The 17,776-nt window shown below is 39.7% G+C and overlaps 2 protein-coding genes across 3 annotated transcripts; one reads left to right on the forward strand and one right to left on the reverse strand.

Moving 5' to 3' along the window:
- The first annotated feature begins 303 nt into the window (after positions 1-303).
- Positions 304-1,232, forward strand: LOC129787933 (lysozyme-like). The gene is made up of 3 exons (XM_055823791.1): positions 304-442; positions 513-798; positions 863-1,232. The coding sequence occupies exons 1-3, from the start codon at positions 437-439 to the stop codon at positions 1,003-1,005; spliced, it is 435 nt and encodes a 144-aa protein (XP_055679766.1). The 5' UTR covers positions 304-436; the 3' UTR covers positions 1,006-1,232.
- A 155-nt stretch (positions 1,233-1,387) lies between these two features.
- On the reverse strand, positions 1,388-17,650 carry LOC129787431 (inactive rhomboid protein 1). Of its 2 annotated transcripts, XM_055823016.1 has the most exons (7): positions 16,631-17,650; positions 14,395-14,790; positions 6,929-7,730; positions 5,788-6,623; positions 4,689-5,721; positions 4,368-4,625; positions 1,388-2,458 (listed from the first exon to the last, which is right to left on the reverse strand). In XM_055823016.1, exons 1-7 carry the CDS (start codon positions 16,909-16,911, stop codon positions 2,192-2,194), a joined length of 3,873 nt encoding a protein of 1,290 aa, XP_055678991.1. In that variant the 5' UTR covers positions 16,912-17,650; the 3' UTR covers positions 1,388-2,191. The 2 variants fall into 2 exon arrangements, with proteins under 2 accessions (XP_055678991.1, XP_055678983.1); XM_055823008.1 differs by having other exon boundaries at positions 4,689-6,623.
- Positions 17,651-17,776: the final 126 nt, after the last annotated feature.

The following is a 17,776-nucleotide window of genomic DNA, read 5'->3' on the forward strand; positions in this document are numbered from 1 at the left end:
ATTTTTGTGAACATACTGTTGGCTAGTACCAGCGGTACACTGAAAACTATATCAGCATGCAATGAGTTAACTAAAATATTTAATTTTCCATCTTTTCATACATTTGCATTTGCTAAACGTTAAAAAAATGATTAATACGAGGATTTTTTTTAAATCTCTTTTAAATTTTGTTTTAAAGGCGAAAGAAATTACTTTGTAATTTATTTTCTAATAATTTATTATACAAAACCTTTTTAGTTAAAAGACAATTTAGCACTTCAGCTAATAGCTTTGTCGTTTAAATGTGATTAATGGTGAAGAAAAAACTGATAACGCTTCTGAGGACTCCTCAGTGCTATAATTGGCGAGAGAATCGCCGAAGAAAGTCAGTTGTGGGAAGAATTTCTTCCCAAGAATATCGTTTTCCTTGCAGAAATTGAACAATTTGAAATTCGCTATGAAAGTGAGTTAATTTCTTTTGAAACAAGTTAAATTATTAAGGAAAAATCTTGATTTTTAATAAATTTATTTAGTTTTTTGCCTTTATTGTGCTCGGATTGGCTTTGCTGGAGCTCTCGTCAGCCCGGCGGTATGAACGGTGTGAATTAGCACGAGAATTGGCCGCTTATGGCTTCCCACATTCTCAACTTCCCGACTGGATTTGTTTGGTTGAGAATGAAAGTTATTTCGATACGTACGCTGTAAGTCCCAAAAATACTGATGGCTCAAGGGATTGGGGACTGTTTCAAATTAACGATCGTTACTGGTGCAGAGGAAGCTATCCTAATGGGAAGAACATGTGTGGCTTTAACTGCCAAAGTGAGAATTATTTTGAGAAAAAATACTATAAGGAAAAATCTTTAAAAGTATCTTTTCGTTAAAGCTATTCTATATACTGATCTTGGCTACCAAATTGACTGCATTAAGAAAATCTTCAAAATTCACGGCTTTGAAGCTTGGAATGGGTGGAAGACTAAATGCCGTGGAAAAAATCTTCCCAGCTTGGATTATTGCTTCAGGCCTTAATTCAGACCGAAGTACGATAACTTCCTGGAACTCCTCATGCTTAAAAATTAGTATTGGAGGTTTGTTCTTAAATCTTTCAATAAAAACTTTTTTTCAAATAGAAAATTATTTGCTGAAAAATAAAATGTTTTCTTTCTCAATTGGATTACCAAAAAAGATATTTTGTGAGTGTACTGCTTGTACTAAATCGGCATGCAATGGAATGGAGTTAACTATTTAAAAAAATATTGATTTCCGCTCCTTTTCATGCAATATTTTCCACTAAATTATTTTTAAAAAAAAGAAACTCAAAAAAGCGAATAAAATGAAATGAAATGAAAGGAAATAAATGAATGAATTGATGAAATATTTCGGGTAGAAATATTACCAAAAAAACGAGCTCTTTTCAGTCATATTTCCACGTTTTTATTTAAATATTTCAACATTTTTTTGTCTCATTTTTAAAAGAATATTTTCACTGCTTCCTTCTTGCAAATTGTCCTGAATTAACTAAAATTAATATAAGTTTTGAACATAATGCTACAGAGAGCTTTTACATAGACGTCCCAAATAATTTTTTCTTTGCGAAAATTCCATCAATTTACGTGATTTTTTACATTTAACAAAAAATTTCGTTTTCCTAAGCTTTTCATTCTTTTTTTTCTTAAATTCTTCATCATCAATTTGTTTTATTACTTTAACAATAATTTTCATTTATCATTTTGTCAATTAATTAAATCAAAATTAATAAATATTACTTTTATAATTAATTTTGCAATTAAAAAATCATTCATTTAGTGCAAAATAATTAAATATTTAAATTAACAAATTAACCTTCCGGCAAAATAGGAGAGAGAGGAAAAAACTCCACCCCGTACCTGTTTCAAGTGACATCGGGGGTGGAAGAGGGAGTATTGAGAAACTCTTCAAGTGCGCGATAATCATTATAGATATTCTTTCTTTTTAAATTAATTATTTTTTTCATTTAATTATTGATTTCACGAATACATAATTATTTTCTTCTTCCTCCACACTTCTCTTCCATTTCTGTCAATATAATTTTTTTTATAATTAAGTTTCTTCTTCATTTCATTTTTTATCTTCTTTAAATTATTAATGTGTATCGACCACCACCATCACGACAAAAAAAGGTTTCTTTCGCTCACCGGAAGTTCCGACGGAGTGTGGCAACTCCGTGAAAATACTTTCATGCATGCCCCACGAGCATCTGCTTGGTGCCACCGTTGACGCTGCCACCAGTTCCGGAAGTGCCGGATGTGGGTGTGCTGGCGCCCCCCGGAGCCCCACCCACGCCGTTCCCGTGCATATTGTTGATTCCCCCGAAACTGGTCCCACCGTTGATCACGTCGCCGAAGCCGAGATTGGTGAAGGCTGACGGGAACAGGTAGAAAATGACAAACATCGCCACATAGGTGGCCAAATAGAACAACATTATTGACCACACGAGATTAATCTGCAAAGAAACAAAGAGATTTTATGAGCTTTACTTTGGGAGCTTTCTCTTTCGAGGGATTCTTTTTAGGCTTCTTCGTAAAACTTATATTCAGAAGATTTCAGAAGAATGTTACTTTTTTTATAGATATTTTTCCGCTTTTCTCAGCTCCAAATTCAAAATTCTTGTACATCAAAATCTGCATTGGTATTTCTTCTTTCATTTGCTTTTTACCCCATCAAAATCCATCCAGTAGATCCGGAGAAAAACCTACTTTTGTGTTTTGAGAAAAATCTCAAGATGGTGTCGCGCCTAAGATGGCGGAAAGTGATTTTCTTACTCTTCAATAATAAGTCTTTAAATGTGACCAAAACCGGAAAACCAAGTTTAACCTGCAGGCCGCCAAGACTTTGGAACTTCCTTAGAGCGCCAAGGTGGGGTCGTTGAACGACCCCAAGAAGGAAGTCGATTTTCTCATAAACTATAAAACCGGGAACTGTCGGGTCACTACCTTTAGACTCCTTATATAGTCCTCTTGCCCTTTGCATCACAAATTTTCCACCACAAAACACGTAGAAGAAGATATTAAGGAAAAACATTTTTCACTCATTTTTTAACAATTTCTTCTTGAGAAATTTGCCACGAAGTTAACTGCAACTGCTATTCTTTTCACTACTTCCCCACATTCCCCTCACTTCCCGCACCGTAATAAATGACAATATTTCTAGAAAATTCTTTATTCTTTTCAACATTTATGTGCTTCTGACTATGTTTTATGCGATTTATGCTACTTATTCGCGATAATTCTGACACTGAGAAGGTAGGGTGAGAAATAAAAACAACCCCACTGGCACACGGTTCATGACGTGACTAACTTCATTCTAAGAAATTTTCCGCAGCATGGCCGTTACACCAATTTTTGAATTCCCTTCTTCTACATTTTCCTTAATAACTTTTCTTGTGGTGGTCGGATTGAGCTGAAATTTTTACACAACCTCCTCAGATAACCAAGGAACTTATTTCCAAAAGATGGGAACGCTAACTTTTATATTTATTAAGTTATAGCACGAAATATAGGGCTGGGGTCGTTCAACGACCCCGCTTGGCGGCCTAGAGGTTAAGAAAAACCCCAAGAAAAAAAAACATTTAATTCACCAGCTCTCACAAGAGACCCTCCTTAATAAATTTCTTGAGGATTAACTTTGGAAAATGATTAGAATATTCCTCAAAAGAATTTTTTAATTTTTTCTAAGCTTTTTTTTATAATTTGTAAATTTTTACTGAAGGTTCTTCAAGAATTTCTTTAGGAGACTGCTGCAAGAAACTTTCTGAAAAAGATTTCAATTAAAAGCTTCTTTAGTATTTTTCCTAGGAGCTTCTGAATTAGGACTTTATATTCGTCTTCAAGACTTTTAGATTGCTTAAAGAAGTTCTTATAAAGAATTCAACAAGCTTCTTCAAGCTTTCAAAAGCTTTTAAAGATTTTTGTCATAAGTCTCTTTGGGGTTCTTTAGAAGCTTATCAGTCTCTTAAAAATTTTCTTTTGTAAACTTTTCTATAAAAAAGAAAATTTATCAAAAGATTATTTATTAAAACTTATTCGAGAATATTCTTAAACAAATTCCTCAAAAGCTCTTAAAGACTCTTTGAAAGCTCCTTCTGCAATTTCTTCATAAATATTTATTTTTGAGGTTTTTTTCAAGGGGATTTTTTTTAGGAAACTTCTTCTAGGAGGTGCTCTAAAAGCTTTCTCAGGTGCTTCTTCAGAAAACTCTTCAACAAGTTTCATCAATAAGCTTTAAAAGAAGATTATTTCGAAGCTTTTTTACAACTTAAAGCAGCAGGAAATTATTAATAAATTTATTTCAGAGATTCCTTTAAGTTAACGAAGATTCTTCAGAGAGAGAGAGACAGAAAGTAGATTACTCACTTTACTCTTGCGTCCGTATTTGGTGAGACTAACAAAAGGAACGAGTGCCACAGTCAGCGCCATTCCTGAGATGATCCCCGCTATGAGACCGGCGAAATTTTGCTGCCACGGAAGTGTCCCAATGCCAAACAACGTGCCAATGATAATTAACAATTTTACTAGGGCTAAATGTGGCTTCTTCAGTTGCTTCCAATGTATGAGCAAGAGTAGCACTGACAACGAAGATATCGTCCCCGCGAGGGATGCCAAAGGACCCACCTGAAAAGCATTTTATTGAAGCACCTTTAATTGCAAAAAAAGGGGGAAAGAAAAGGTACAAACCTCTGGCTTGTAGGGCACAAAGATGGCACTGGTGAGATTGCCAGCAATGCCGGAGCAAATGTACAGCACAGCGGTGCGTATGGGACCGAGAAGCCGCTCGAGATCGGCGAGGAAAACGTGTTGGAAGGCAACGGTGATGACGAGATGGAGCACACCGGCGTGCAGGCAGAGTGACGTGAATAAGCGATAGAATTGATCGGGGAAATTGGGCGCCATAAATGGGAACATGCCACAGACATCATTGAGGCAGCTGACTTGACTGCACAGGCTTGCCTCCTCGTGGAAGTAGCCATTGACAAAGTCACAGTACTCACGCGTTGTGATCCTGCATTCCCCGTACACGCCCGTGCAGCACGGATGCCCAATCACTTCGCACACCATGTGCTCAGCCGTGTGATCCTTGAAGCGGAAACGCTGGGAGAAAGCATTTGTTTTGCGACAAATTGGCCACTTGGTGATGTCATCGGGCCACTCGTAGGGCGCAATGGAAGCCGGAGCGTCGCAATACTTCGGATCTAGGCCACACACGGAGCCGCTGATCCTTCCGCCGGGTCCCGAATCGCCTGGCGACCATTTTTTCCACGTTGAAATGGACTTTGTTGGCCAGAGTCCGCGTATACTGCAATCCGCCTGAGAGCTCTGAACACATCCGGAGTCGTCGTTTCGAATGCAACACGCTGTCTCACGCTCCTGCCGGCGTGTCTTCGACATCACCTCCAGGATTTTCTTATCACGCCGCATACAGGCGGCAAATTTGGCGCCCAAATGCACAAGATCATCATTCCGTAGCCCAATCCACACATTCCGTTGCTCCTGATGCTGCACCTGCTGCAACGATAAGCTCGTCACGAGCACTTGCCCGGACTTCTGCTCCATCCCAATGCCAATGGGTCCAATGCCGTAGCAAATGAGTGAGATAATCAGCACGAGGATCTGTACGGTGTTGATCCAGTACGTGAAGAATGGTCTGTAATCATGGCGATCATCTAGCTCATGCGGACGAAGGAGCTTCAGGGAATGCGTCAGAGGGCGGCTGAAAGAGACAAAAAGAAACATAAGGCAAGTCCAGGAGTTCTTTACCAATGCAAGAAGTTCAAACCGGGAATTATCCACAACGCCATCGAGACACTGCGATGAAATTCTCTGGCCACGACTGCGCTGCCCCATTAGCTGGGATTCCGTTGACTTTGTTCGCCATCCATGCACGCGTTCTCCCATGTAGATTGGCCTTGCATTGTCCATCATCTGCCCACCCTGAGCCTGCCGAGCTGCAGCTGCAACACTTCCACCCCCAGCAGGAGGAGCTCCCGGAGTTGAGGGGGAATCAAAGAAGACCTCATCCTCCTGCAGGGGAGATAACCCCTCGCACATGTCACTATTGAGATCCTCCTGACTTGTGCAGTGCAACGGGGCGAAACTTCTGGACCACTGGAATGTTGATCGGGGATTCTTCTTGCTCAGCGCATGGATGATGTACGAAATTCCCTGCCAAGCCATCTTAGCCACAGATGCCTTTCTCTCAATAGCCTCCCCAGTTGCCCGCCTGTCTGCATTGAGGTGACGCACACTCAACTCCTCCGACGTCTGAGCCGGCAAAATATCCGGACGATCTCCATGCTGTTCCCGCCTCTCACCAGCTGCAAAGCCCCCACCTTCGGCATTGTCATTCAACGGCCCAAAACGTCTCAGCGCTAGACGCTTCTGACGCTCTGACCACTTAATGCGCTCGTGCTCCTCATCAACTGTGTCCACCCCGAAGAATTTGGCCAATTCGTGGCGGATGTAGTTCTTCACGCGTTGCTTCCGTGAGATGCGCATCTGCTGCATGTGAGGATGACGCAATGTGCCACGCTGGAGGGTGAGCGTGGAGCCATGATGTAGCACCAACGAGCGATTGTTGAGCATGCCCTGATTGCCACGATCCTGGGGCGGAAGCTGCAATATTCTCGTTTTAATTTTCCTCACAGAGCTTTCGGAGCTTTTGTCATATATATAATTGATTTTATTTAATTAATTAAATACAGAAAAAATAAAAATCAAATAAATAAAACTTCAGAGATTTTTTTCAGGGAATTTTCCAGATTTTTATTTCCTTCAAATGCAAAGAAAAACCCTTCTTCTCATTTTTTAAAAATTACCAGGATTTTGGACAAAATTAAAATAAGAAAAAAGAAAATAAAACACCCTTAAAAATAAGTTTGATAAAATTTTTAATTCAAAGAACAGTTTAAATTACAAACCTGCGGTGGTTGCTTTTGGGAAGAAGCTGGGGATGAGAGATCATCGGCAGATGAGAGAGTTGGCTGCTGCTGTTGATTGAGAAGCGACGGGACTGGCGAAATGGGAGCCTGGGAAACGGAAGCTGAGGGTGTGGCAGCAGCTGTTGGCGCAGACGACTGTGGCAGTAGTGACATTGAGGCAAGAGATGCCGTTGACGGTGGACTGGGTGGTGATGTGGAGTCCCCAGCAGCACTGAGTTCCGAATGGGAGGATTCTGCGGAAGAAACGGGCAGCGATGGCGGTACCGGACTAATGGGACCCGTGGTCTGTGTTGTCTGATGCACCCCAGTTGTGCGTCGCATTGTGTTGCAGTGAGTGCACGTAGCACTGGCACTCCCTGGCTCACTCATCACACTCACGGGAGTCACGACACGTGCTGCATTTGGGCCCATGTACTCCACACTCGGGGTACGTGGCATGTAATCGTGCCCTGTGCGTGGGGTGGGTGTGACTGAGCACGGGGGTGCTGCGGGGCATTTAATGGGTCGCACACGCGGTGGGGTGGCGTAGTGATCGGCCACCCCATTGGCACCCACAGCTGCCATTTGATGCTCATTGAGGCAGCACTTGAGACGCAGCCTGTATGGGACGTTGTTGCGCAACGTCCCACCACCACCGGCATTTCCATTTGGTGGCTGAGCAGCAGGAGGGGGTAGGGAGTAGCCAACTGGGCAGAGGGCATTGCTGCTGGCTGATGAAACCCCAGACACGGATGAGTCGCTGTACACGTCGGCTGTTGGAGGAGGCGGTGTTGGAACGTATCTAAAACAACGGAAGGAAATTAACTAAATTCATCCGCCTAAAGATTTCCCCCAAAATCCTTCAGAAATTACTGCAAATTAGCAAGAAAATTATGCTCTTTGTGCGAAATTTTAATTTGAATGTTAAACAAGAAGGTTTTCTGGCTGCAAACTAACCCACTGGGAGAGCCTCATCAGAACCCACCAAAACATGGTGGAATTTCCACCTAAAATCCTGCGGTGAGGGACAGGGATGCTCTCTCTCAAATCTCACGTGGCATATTAATTATTAGGACAATAATTAGGGTGTCGGAAGGAAGATGATTTATTGCAACTTTCAGCCCAAATGTTGTGTAGATAGTGTGGTACGGAGAGTTCTCTGGAATTTTCATAATTATTTTGCAAAAACCTCAAATTTCCGACCCTAAAACTATCTTGTTTAAATGTGGTAAAAATTTATATGTAGGTATATAATTTGAATTTTGCAAATTACAAAAGACAAACTTCCAGGAAATTGTATATTGTTAACTAATATTTAGTGCTAGTAAACAGAAAATAATTTTGTAGAGTTGTTTATATAGAGGTTATTGAATATAATTAATTTTTTAACAAAATCCATTCAAATAAAACATTAAATTGAATACAGTCGTGACCTCGTGGTAGGACCGTCGTCAAAATGACTTCTCCGCGGTAAAACGGCTTCAGAATGAAGAATTTTGCCTTCGAGTGGGACAATTAGTACTATTGGAAAGGTAGGATACTAATTGTCCCACTGCGAAGGCAAAATTCCTCATTCTAAAGCCGTTTTACCGCGGAGAAGTCATTTTGACGACGGTCCTACCACGAGGTCACGACTGTACATGAATTTAATTATGTATGTGCAAACATTAATAATTAATAATAATTTTGTACAAGCTGTAGAATTGATTTGTAAACTTTTTGAATATAAGAAGAGTTCATTATTGGGTAAAAATATCAGAGCCTGAAGAAATAGAAAAGATAATCGAAACGTCAGAAATGACATTTAAATTTTTATTTGAAATGTAACGAAAATTTCGGTTGTAAATTATTTTTAAACTTCTAATAAAATCACTGTGATGTGTAAAAAAAGGAAATTATTCATTAACCCTCCATATACTGTGACCAAAACACTTACGCGCATTACTATTGGGTTAGCTGACTGACCCCATAGAATTTTTCGCAAAAAAAGCGGTTTCTTTCGGTCAAATTAGCTTTAACCTGCAGGCCGCCAAGACCTTGGAACTTCCTTAGAGCGCCAAGGTGGGGTCGTTGAACGACCCCAAGAAGGAAGTCGATTTTCTCATAAACTATACAACCGGGAACTGTCGGGTCCACTACCTTTAGACTCCTTATATAGTCCTCTTGCCCCTTGCATCACAAATTCGCCACCCGGAAACACGTAGAAGAAGATATTAAGGAAAAACATTTTCACTCATTTTTTAACAATTTCTTCTTGAGAAATTTGCCACGAAGTTAACTGCAACTGCTATTCTTTTCACTACTTCCCCACATTCCCCTCACTTCCCGCACCGTAATAAATGACAATATTTTGTAGTACCGCTGGTACTAACTGTCATGGTATAGGACAGATTGGCTTATGTGTGTGGGGTTGGCGGGAGTCTTAAGGTGACTCCCTCTCCCAACCACCGTAGTACGGTTGGCTCAGTTGCTCGTGGGCCATGGGGTCGTACGGACGGACCCAACCCATAAGTCTGAATCGTAGTACCTGGCTATGACATTGGTAACTCATTGTCAGGTATTTTACAATTCAGAAGTGGGATAAGCCCAAAACTCGTTCGCGGAAGTGGAAAAGTGCGAAAAGTGTTGAATTCGCGAGTGAAAAATTTCATGGCGTCACTTTGACGTCACGTGGTGAAATTCGCGGAAAAAAGTCCACCGTTTTGGGACTTTCGCGGCGTAGAAAACCGCGTTGTGGCACCCGGAAGTGCTGTTCAGAGTTTTTCTCGTCGGGAAAAGTGCCGTGTTGGGGAAAACGCGTTGAAAATGTCGAGAAAAATGTGAAGAAAAAGTGCCATTTTGACATGTCGTGACGTGTTCGTCGCGGAATTGAGGGGAAAGAAAGTCCTTCATGGGGATTTTTCGGGGCATGGAAAGTCGCGTTGTGATTTCCTTCGATGCGAAAAACGTTTTCGCAAAGGAAAAAAGTGTCGCGAGTGTAATAAATTGCATCTTTTCACGACGCAATTGGACAAAAGTGAAAGTGCCGTTTAACGGTACTATTGTGTGTGTGTGTGAGTGACAAGCGGCGTGCGCAAGGAGCTGTGTATGGGTGTGCTGTGGAGAGTCAAGCAGCAGAGGCAGCTCGTCGCGAAAAGGTGACACACACACACACACACACCAATGAGGCACCGTGCGGCAGTCCCGACACGCGTTGATGGTGCGGCGAAAAGGAACGTATGCAGCAACTTATGCGGAGTAAAGGAAGGAAAATAGCAAGTAGTTTCAATGTGTTGGAGAGTGGTATTCTCCTTATAAAAATAATCATTGAAAATTTTTAATTATTTCCCATGAAAAGCGCTTTTCATCCCCCCCTGTCATGTCATTCTCTTGATGAATTTTATGTTTATGTATAACATGTTAAGTTTAAGAGAATGTTAAATGGAAGATTCCTTTACAGCTGTCAACGGAATAAATTATGTTTTTTTTTTATTCCGTTAGTATAATGTGTGATTTTATAATGTTTCAGCTGTAGTTTATGCGGGAAATCATCTTTCAGATGGAACCCGATTTAATATAAAAAAGAAGAGGTTTTGAATTGCATAAGAATTATAAAGAACCAATGAGTTGAAATTTTCATGGAATTCGAAAAAAAAAAGAGGGAATTTTAATGAAAATTTCAAGAATTGAAGAATTGGTTGAATTCTTGGAAATGCAAAAAAAAAAAAAAATAAAAAAATAAAAAAAAAAATTTCAAAAAAAAAATCGGAGAATTCTGATTTTTGGTTTATTAGGCAACAAAGGAGCCGAAGGAAATATTGGTTGCAATTAAAAAAAATATGTCGGTTCGAAAATTCTGCAAATGTGATTTGTTGAGGAAAGAAGTAACCATTTTAAATGAGGATTTCTGGATCTTGGTGGTATTTCCTTAATAATACGCGTTTCTGGTCAGGATGATAGAACAAGCCGAGGGAGAAAGAAGAAGTTCTAGAAATTCTCCGAAGTGAGGAGAATCGGATGGTTTGTTCACAGGGTAGTCCGAGACGAAGAAAATATGCCAAAGGTCGAAAAACTAAGGAGGAAATGTAGACATTTGATGTTTAGGAAGGAATTCGTCAGTGAATGGAGTGATCAATTGGAATTCCCGGATACGTCTATGAGAATCATCTGATCCACAAGTCAAGGCATGCCATGAATCATATAAAATTACAGCTTGGCGAGGTGGCAAGGGCTGATGAGTAGCGTAGGGTGAAGTGTATGAGTCTCTTCGGATCGATGTTTCGAAATCATTGGATACTGAGCAGAAAGAAGTCCTCTGGGATTGTCGTTTTTGCTTGTTGTGTTGTATCAGGCGAAGAGAAATATACCTCTGCCATTCAAGAGCTGTTTGTTGGTATAGCATAGTTACAGCTGGCAGTAAATTGGACGGTAATAAAGTGTGTCAGGTTAGGAGTAGTGTTTCTCTTTGGAATAGGGCTTAATGAAGCATTGGATACCTGGGCGAAATAAAGTTCTTAGATTATGGTTTCGCAAAGTGAGGTATCAGGAGAAGAGAAACGTGCCTGTGCACATGGAAGAGCAATTCCCTATGTTTATGTGATCAGTAGAAATACTGCGATAAACTGGCTCTTCAAGCATCCATAGAACCGATCTGATGTCTCAATAGATATGGTAGAATGGATGAATTGGAATGTAGGTCTGGGCGATCAATGGACGCATTGTAAGCTAGACAAGACATTCAGGTCATGCAACCAGTTAATACTAAAGACAACATTCATGAGTCTTCGTTGATTAGATGATATAGAGATTCATGAGTCTGTGAGTAAATGATACTGGTGTAGATAAAGCATGACGAGGTTTTCGCGGAGAGGCATCATGCTTGCATGGTGGGCCTGTTATGTTGAAAATCTGAAATGTCGTATTGATTAACATCAATCCAAGGTTAAGGTCCAAGGTTCTTGATAGTGAGTCATACGACGAATGGTTTCTCGGAGACACTAGTCTCTATGGAACGAGCTTACGGTTCCTGGAACTGGGTAAGCTAAGTCTAGACATGTTCCATGAGAAACAAGTAACATGGCGAAAGCTGTGTTGAGAGAACCTTCTGTAGGTTCATGGGTGTGATGATTTCGTGTCAGTGCACTGGCGTACTAAATCAAACAGAACCCTTGTGTACTTGGGCTACCAGGTACGGTTCCATTAGGAACATTTTGATATGATCTTCAGTTTGTGAATAGAGTTGTTGTCTAATACAGACTTGTACTCTATACACAGGACCGCAGTTGTTATCGCATTCATTGCGAATATACTGGTCGAAGATCACGGGAAAATTCGGTCAATCTGTCTTGCTTTTCCTAGCTTGTGCCGAGGACGTCACAAAAGTCAGGAATGGCCGAATGTAGTACCGCTGGTACTAACTGTCATGGTATAGGACAGATTGGCTTATGTGTGTGGGGTTGGCGGGAGTCTTAAGGTGACTCCCTCTCCCAACCACCGTAGTACGGTTGGCTCAGTTGCTCGTGGGCCATGGGGTCGTACGGACGGACCCAACCCATAAGTCTGAATCGTAGTACCTGGCTATGACATTGGTAACTCATTGTCAGGTATTTTACAATTTCTAGAAAATTCTTTATTCTTTTTAACATTTATATGCTTCTGACTATGTTTTATGCGATTTATGTTACTTATTCGCGATAATTTTGACACTGAGAAGGTAGGGTGAGAAATAAAAACAACCCCACTAGCACACGGTTCATGACGTGACTAACTTCATTCTAAGAAATTTTCCGCAGCATGGCCGTTACTCCAATTTTTGAATTCCCTTCTTCTACATTTTCCTTAATAACTTTTCTTGTGGTGGTCGGATTGAGCTGAAATTTTTACACAACCTCCTCAGATAACCAAGGAACTTATTTCCAAATGATGGGAACGCTAACTTTTATATTTATTAAGTTATAGCACGAAATATAGCGCTGGGGTCGTTCAACGACCCCGCTTGGCGGCCTAGAGGTTAATATAGACTCTTTGGTACTCTCTAAGAAATCTCTTGTCCATTTTATAACACGAAAATTATTTTTAAATGCATTTTTTGATAAATATTTTAATGATTTTTTTGAGGTTAGAAACGTCTAGAAAGAGACTAAGAGTGACAAAGCGAAAGGAAAATAGAATAAATTTGACCGTTACACCAATTTTTGAATTCCCCTCTTCTTACATTTTTTGTTAATAACTTTTTATTTGGTGGTCGGATTGACCTCAAATTTTTACACAATCTTCTTAGATAACCAAGGAACTTATTTCCAGAAGCTTGGGTCTATACCTATAAGAACTGAGGCGCAATTAATCGAAATATAGCTCTGGGGTCGGTCACCTACCCCTCACATAGTATACGGAGGGTTAAAAAAAATATACTAAAATTTTTATAAAAAAAAACAAAATTATATATTTTGCAAAATTGTTTTTAGGAGTATTTTTTGCTTTTATAAACATTGAAATATTTGAAATCAAATGAAAATTTTCACTTAAAAAAATCAAAAAAATCTACAAAATTAATAAATAAAATGAAAAGAAATGAAATGAAATGGAATTTCCAACACCCTCTCCCTCCCCAAACCCCTGAATTTCTCCCTGATAATTCCAGCTGGAAAACTTCAATTGAAAATTGTGTCGGAAGAATTATTTAGTGAATCGTATTGAGAAGTGATAGTTGCAATTTCTATATGGAATAATTTAGCAACTTTATGAAATACTCAATTATTCATCTCTTTTATTTCAGATCAATTGCAAATTGCGTCTCTGATGTGATTCTTTTGCTTCCTTTCCTCTCTTTGCTCCCGCTCTCTCTACATTCTGCGGGGTGAAAAGCATCAACTTTTCCCATTGAAAGTTGCTTTTTTATAATTTTTTTTGTCACATTTTCCCTTCTTTCAGTATAATATGGAAAAATGAGAGAAGAAATGGAGCGTCAATAGTTTCCATTTGAAGCAAAATGAAATTCTCATGTTACATTTTAGTTTAGTTTTATTATGTAAGTAATGTCCTTTTCCATCTGAAATCTCATTACTTTTTTTTTCACAAATCACACGAAAAATGATTGAACTGGGATTTTATTTCGTCCTTTCGGAGTGTGCTGAAAGTAGGGACGAAAAATGAAAGAGAAATTGGAGGACTAATTGTTTATGAGACACGAGGACCGTCTAATCTTGGATGTGTTGAGAAGAAAAAAAAAGAAGCAAAAAGGTCACCAATAAATCAATTGAGCGTCTCATTATAATTGATTGAGGAGATTGAATTAGTTCTTTGGCGAAGCAGAAAATGTAACAAAATACTCGCACCTCCGCTTTTACACCCAGAACGCCCAGAACCCCAACCCCTCGGCCATTGTAGGGTTAATTGCGCCCACATTGTTCTCCAAAATAGGCTTTCAGAGTGTGAAAAAAAAATTGTTGGAAAATTGCGAGGATGATTTAATATTTAAAAAGACTCACCGCTTCACGGGCGTGTGGACCGTGGACGTGAGGTAACTGTAGTTATCCGTGGAGGCGAGTGGCGTGCTGTTGGCGAGATAGTGGGCAGTGGGTGGCGGCACAAAGCGATCACACTTTGGCGACACATCGCGGAAGCGGTCACTGTACGAGGCCCGATAGCGCGAATTGGGCGACAGGGTGCGATGGTGGACTGAGTAGCGTGTCCCACCATGCTCCCCATAGCCTCCCGTTGAAGATGGCGATGGCGATGGTAAGCCCATGACGAAACGATCACTATTGGGAGCCGGCGATGGTGGTGGCAGGCAGCACGTCACGATGTCATCCGAGAAGCGTTCCGGTGGTGGAGCTGTTGCTGCAATCCGGGCTGTCAGCTGATACTGATCCGGAGGAATGTATCTATATTTGCGAGAAAAGGGATGAAGAAAGTTCCTTTAGATAAAGAATATTTTCTATTGTCAAGAGAATCTTTTGTTTAGAGGCTATTGACACTGAGAGAGTCCATCCATTAAGATGAAGATGAGATATTTCATTACAGAGTTCATTGCCTTGTTTGCCACACGTGCTTAGACAGGATTTAAATTAAATATTAAAGAAGTTTGTTCATCTTTAATTAGTAGGGGAAAAGATGTTTAAGAAAAGCAGAAAAAATTAATTTTGGTAGAAGAGAATATTTCGCTTAAATTTCATAGAAAAGATGAGTTGTTCTTGCTTCAGCAAGAAATGTTAGAATATTCTTTACTCTTAAATTAGGAATTGGGCAAGAAATCTGCATGTAAATCAGTTTGTTAAATACTTTATCAATTCTGTAGAAGTAATATCCTTAAAGCAAGCTTTAAAGGCTTTAAAGCTCAGAAGCTTTGAGCTTTTCAAAATTATTCCTCACAATTCATAATTCAGAGATCAAAAACTTTTGTTGCACAGTGTTGCATAGAAATATAACGCTTTTATTTAATTTATTTATTGAACAATAAAACGTTTTAAACTATATTTTTACGGTATAAATTTTAACAAAGAGAATGTATGTAGTTTGTAGGAAAAAATGTCCTTTGAAATGAGAGAGAAAAAAGAGAAAATAACATTACATAAAACAATAAAATTCCGTTTATTTATAAACACATAAAATCCATTAAAATTCATATCCTTTCATAATGAAGGCCTTTAAATTACATCATGTTGCATGACCTTTATGGCCTTTATGGGATTTTTAAGTCAGCTATACTCATTGTGCTATTTTTAGTATTAATTTTCGTGAAGCAAAAACAAAGTTTTTTATTTAACAATGAAAATTTCAATGGAAATGGCTGCAGAAAAATTGATTGATTTGGAATAAAATGTAACAAATAAAACAATATAAAAAATCTGGGATTTCATAAATTAATCTTTATTTATGACATTACTTCTTTAAAGACGTTAGAAAGTTTCTTTATCAGTATAAAATGTTTTTTTTTATTTGGAAATTTTATTTTATGAATTTGACTCTAAAAAGCTCTCAAAAACAATATAGTTTATTTAATCAAGTGAATTTTCGAATAAAATGAGTTAAAATGATGTTTTAAAAAACTTCAATTAACTTAAAATCATCAATATTAACTCTTTCAAACCTGAGGAAGGAGACAAAAGTCTACGAAACGTTGAAAGCTCACATGGCAAGCTTTTTGTCGCATTCTCAACTTATTGCGAGAAAATGTTTAAAATCAAAAGAAATTATACCAAATAATTAAAAAAAATAAATTTCAATAAATAAATAAACTTTTTAACCCCTCCATTAAAACTCCCCCGCAGTACAGTACAAAAATTATTTCTTCATGAATTCTATTTTGAGGAGATTTTTTAATTTTAGTTGTGAGAACAATATTGTTTTTCATGGGAAATTCCGGAAGATTAAAGCGCTAATTCGGCATTCATGAACTCTTTGTGAGTGGGTGGTGGTAGGTAAGAAAGCAATCCCGACGAAAGCTTCCGCTCATTGAATTATATATATAGGTAGGCAACGGTGTATTTTAGGAGGAAGAGAAAGGTTTTCCTTTGATGGGGCAAGCAGAAAAGGATATTATCCTGCGATCAGAGAGCTATTTGCTGAACAAGCAAATTCGTCCTCAATCTAATCGCGCGCGCGATAAGAGCCTATATATTGAGTAGGGGAAGCGGAGGGGAGGGGGTGCTCTGCGTGGGATGGAAGAGTCCATTTTTTGTGGGAATGGTTGACAAAATAAAATAAATAAAAAACTGTACTCACCGACTGGGCGACACAATGTTCCCGTACGTGGCATCTTGTGTGTCTCGATCCTTCAGGCTGGAATGCCCAGGTGGGGCGAGCTGGAAGTGGGCTCCACCATGGGATGTGGTGGAGCCCTTCCGGCGATTGATTGTGGTGTTGCAGCCCACACTGACGCACATGCCACCATTGTGAGACACGATGAGGCTGTCTGGGTGTGCGGATGCAGTGGCAGAAGATGAGCTGGTGGATTTTAGTGACTGTGGATGCTTGTGGTAGTCACTTCCGTCGTCAGACGACATCCACAATGCCTTTTCCCTCCCCGAACACTTTTCCAATTTCACTTAAAATCTCCCACAACGCTGTGCCCCCTTTTACACACAGCAGATTCCTCCGTTTAGGCGCTACGGTGTGGCCGTTTTCACGCACAGAATGAATTTTCCGTGATGGTGCAGAAAAATCGATTTTATCCTCCTGTGTGATGACGAACAAGGAGTGGAAATTCCACCACCTCACAAGCACCTTTCACCCCCAATTTCTATCACAATTCCACAGCGGCAGTGCTCACGATTACCCTTGTGTATCAGTGGATGCTCATAGTGTCCTCTGAGACAGACTTTTCCTCCTGTGAAAATCCAACTCTCTGTGCTTTTCTTGTTGCTGATACAATGGACATACAAAGCTCACCCCAACAGTTTTTCTTTCACCCCCCAAAAATGATTCCTTCTCCCACTGTGGTATGCACTTCTCGTGACCTCTTGCACTATGCCCCGAACTCTTCACTATTTTGCATGAATTTTCACCAAGTTTGTCTTTGCCACAAAAAGAAAATTTTTCCCGTGTTTTGGGGGAAAAGAAAACTTTTTTCTGCCCAAAGAAAAGTGAAATGTAAAATTTTTCATGCGCGCGCATGTCCTGTTTCATCAATGTTGCCCTCCTGCTGATGTTAAAGGATCCCTCAAAGAATCTTCTGTGGCGCAGGAGTAAACTGTATGGGTAGCAGTGTGGGTGAATTTGGGAATATTTTATAAAAAGGAGCAGGATGGCGAGGACAATGCGAAGGAGCTGCAATGAAACGTTACGTATAAAATGGACGATGAGTCCTAAAAAAGTGCTAAATTCTCCGGATGATGGAAATCAGCAGGAAATCACGCAGCAAAACCTGAA

This window comes from Lutzomyia longipalpis, chromosome 1, assembly GCF_024334085.1.
Source record: "Lutzomyia longipalpis isolate SR_M1_2022 chromosome 1, ASM2433408v1".
In the NCBI taxonomy this organism is placed as follows: Eukaryota; Metazoa; Arthropoda; class Insecta; order Diptera; family Psychodidae; genus Lutzomyia; species Lutzomyia longipalpis.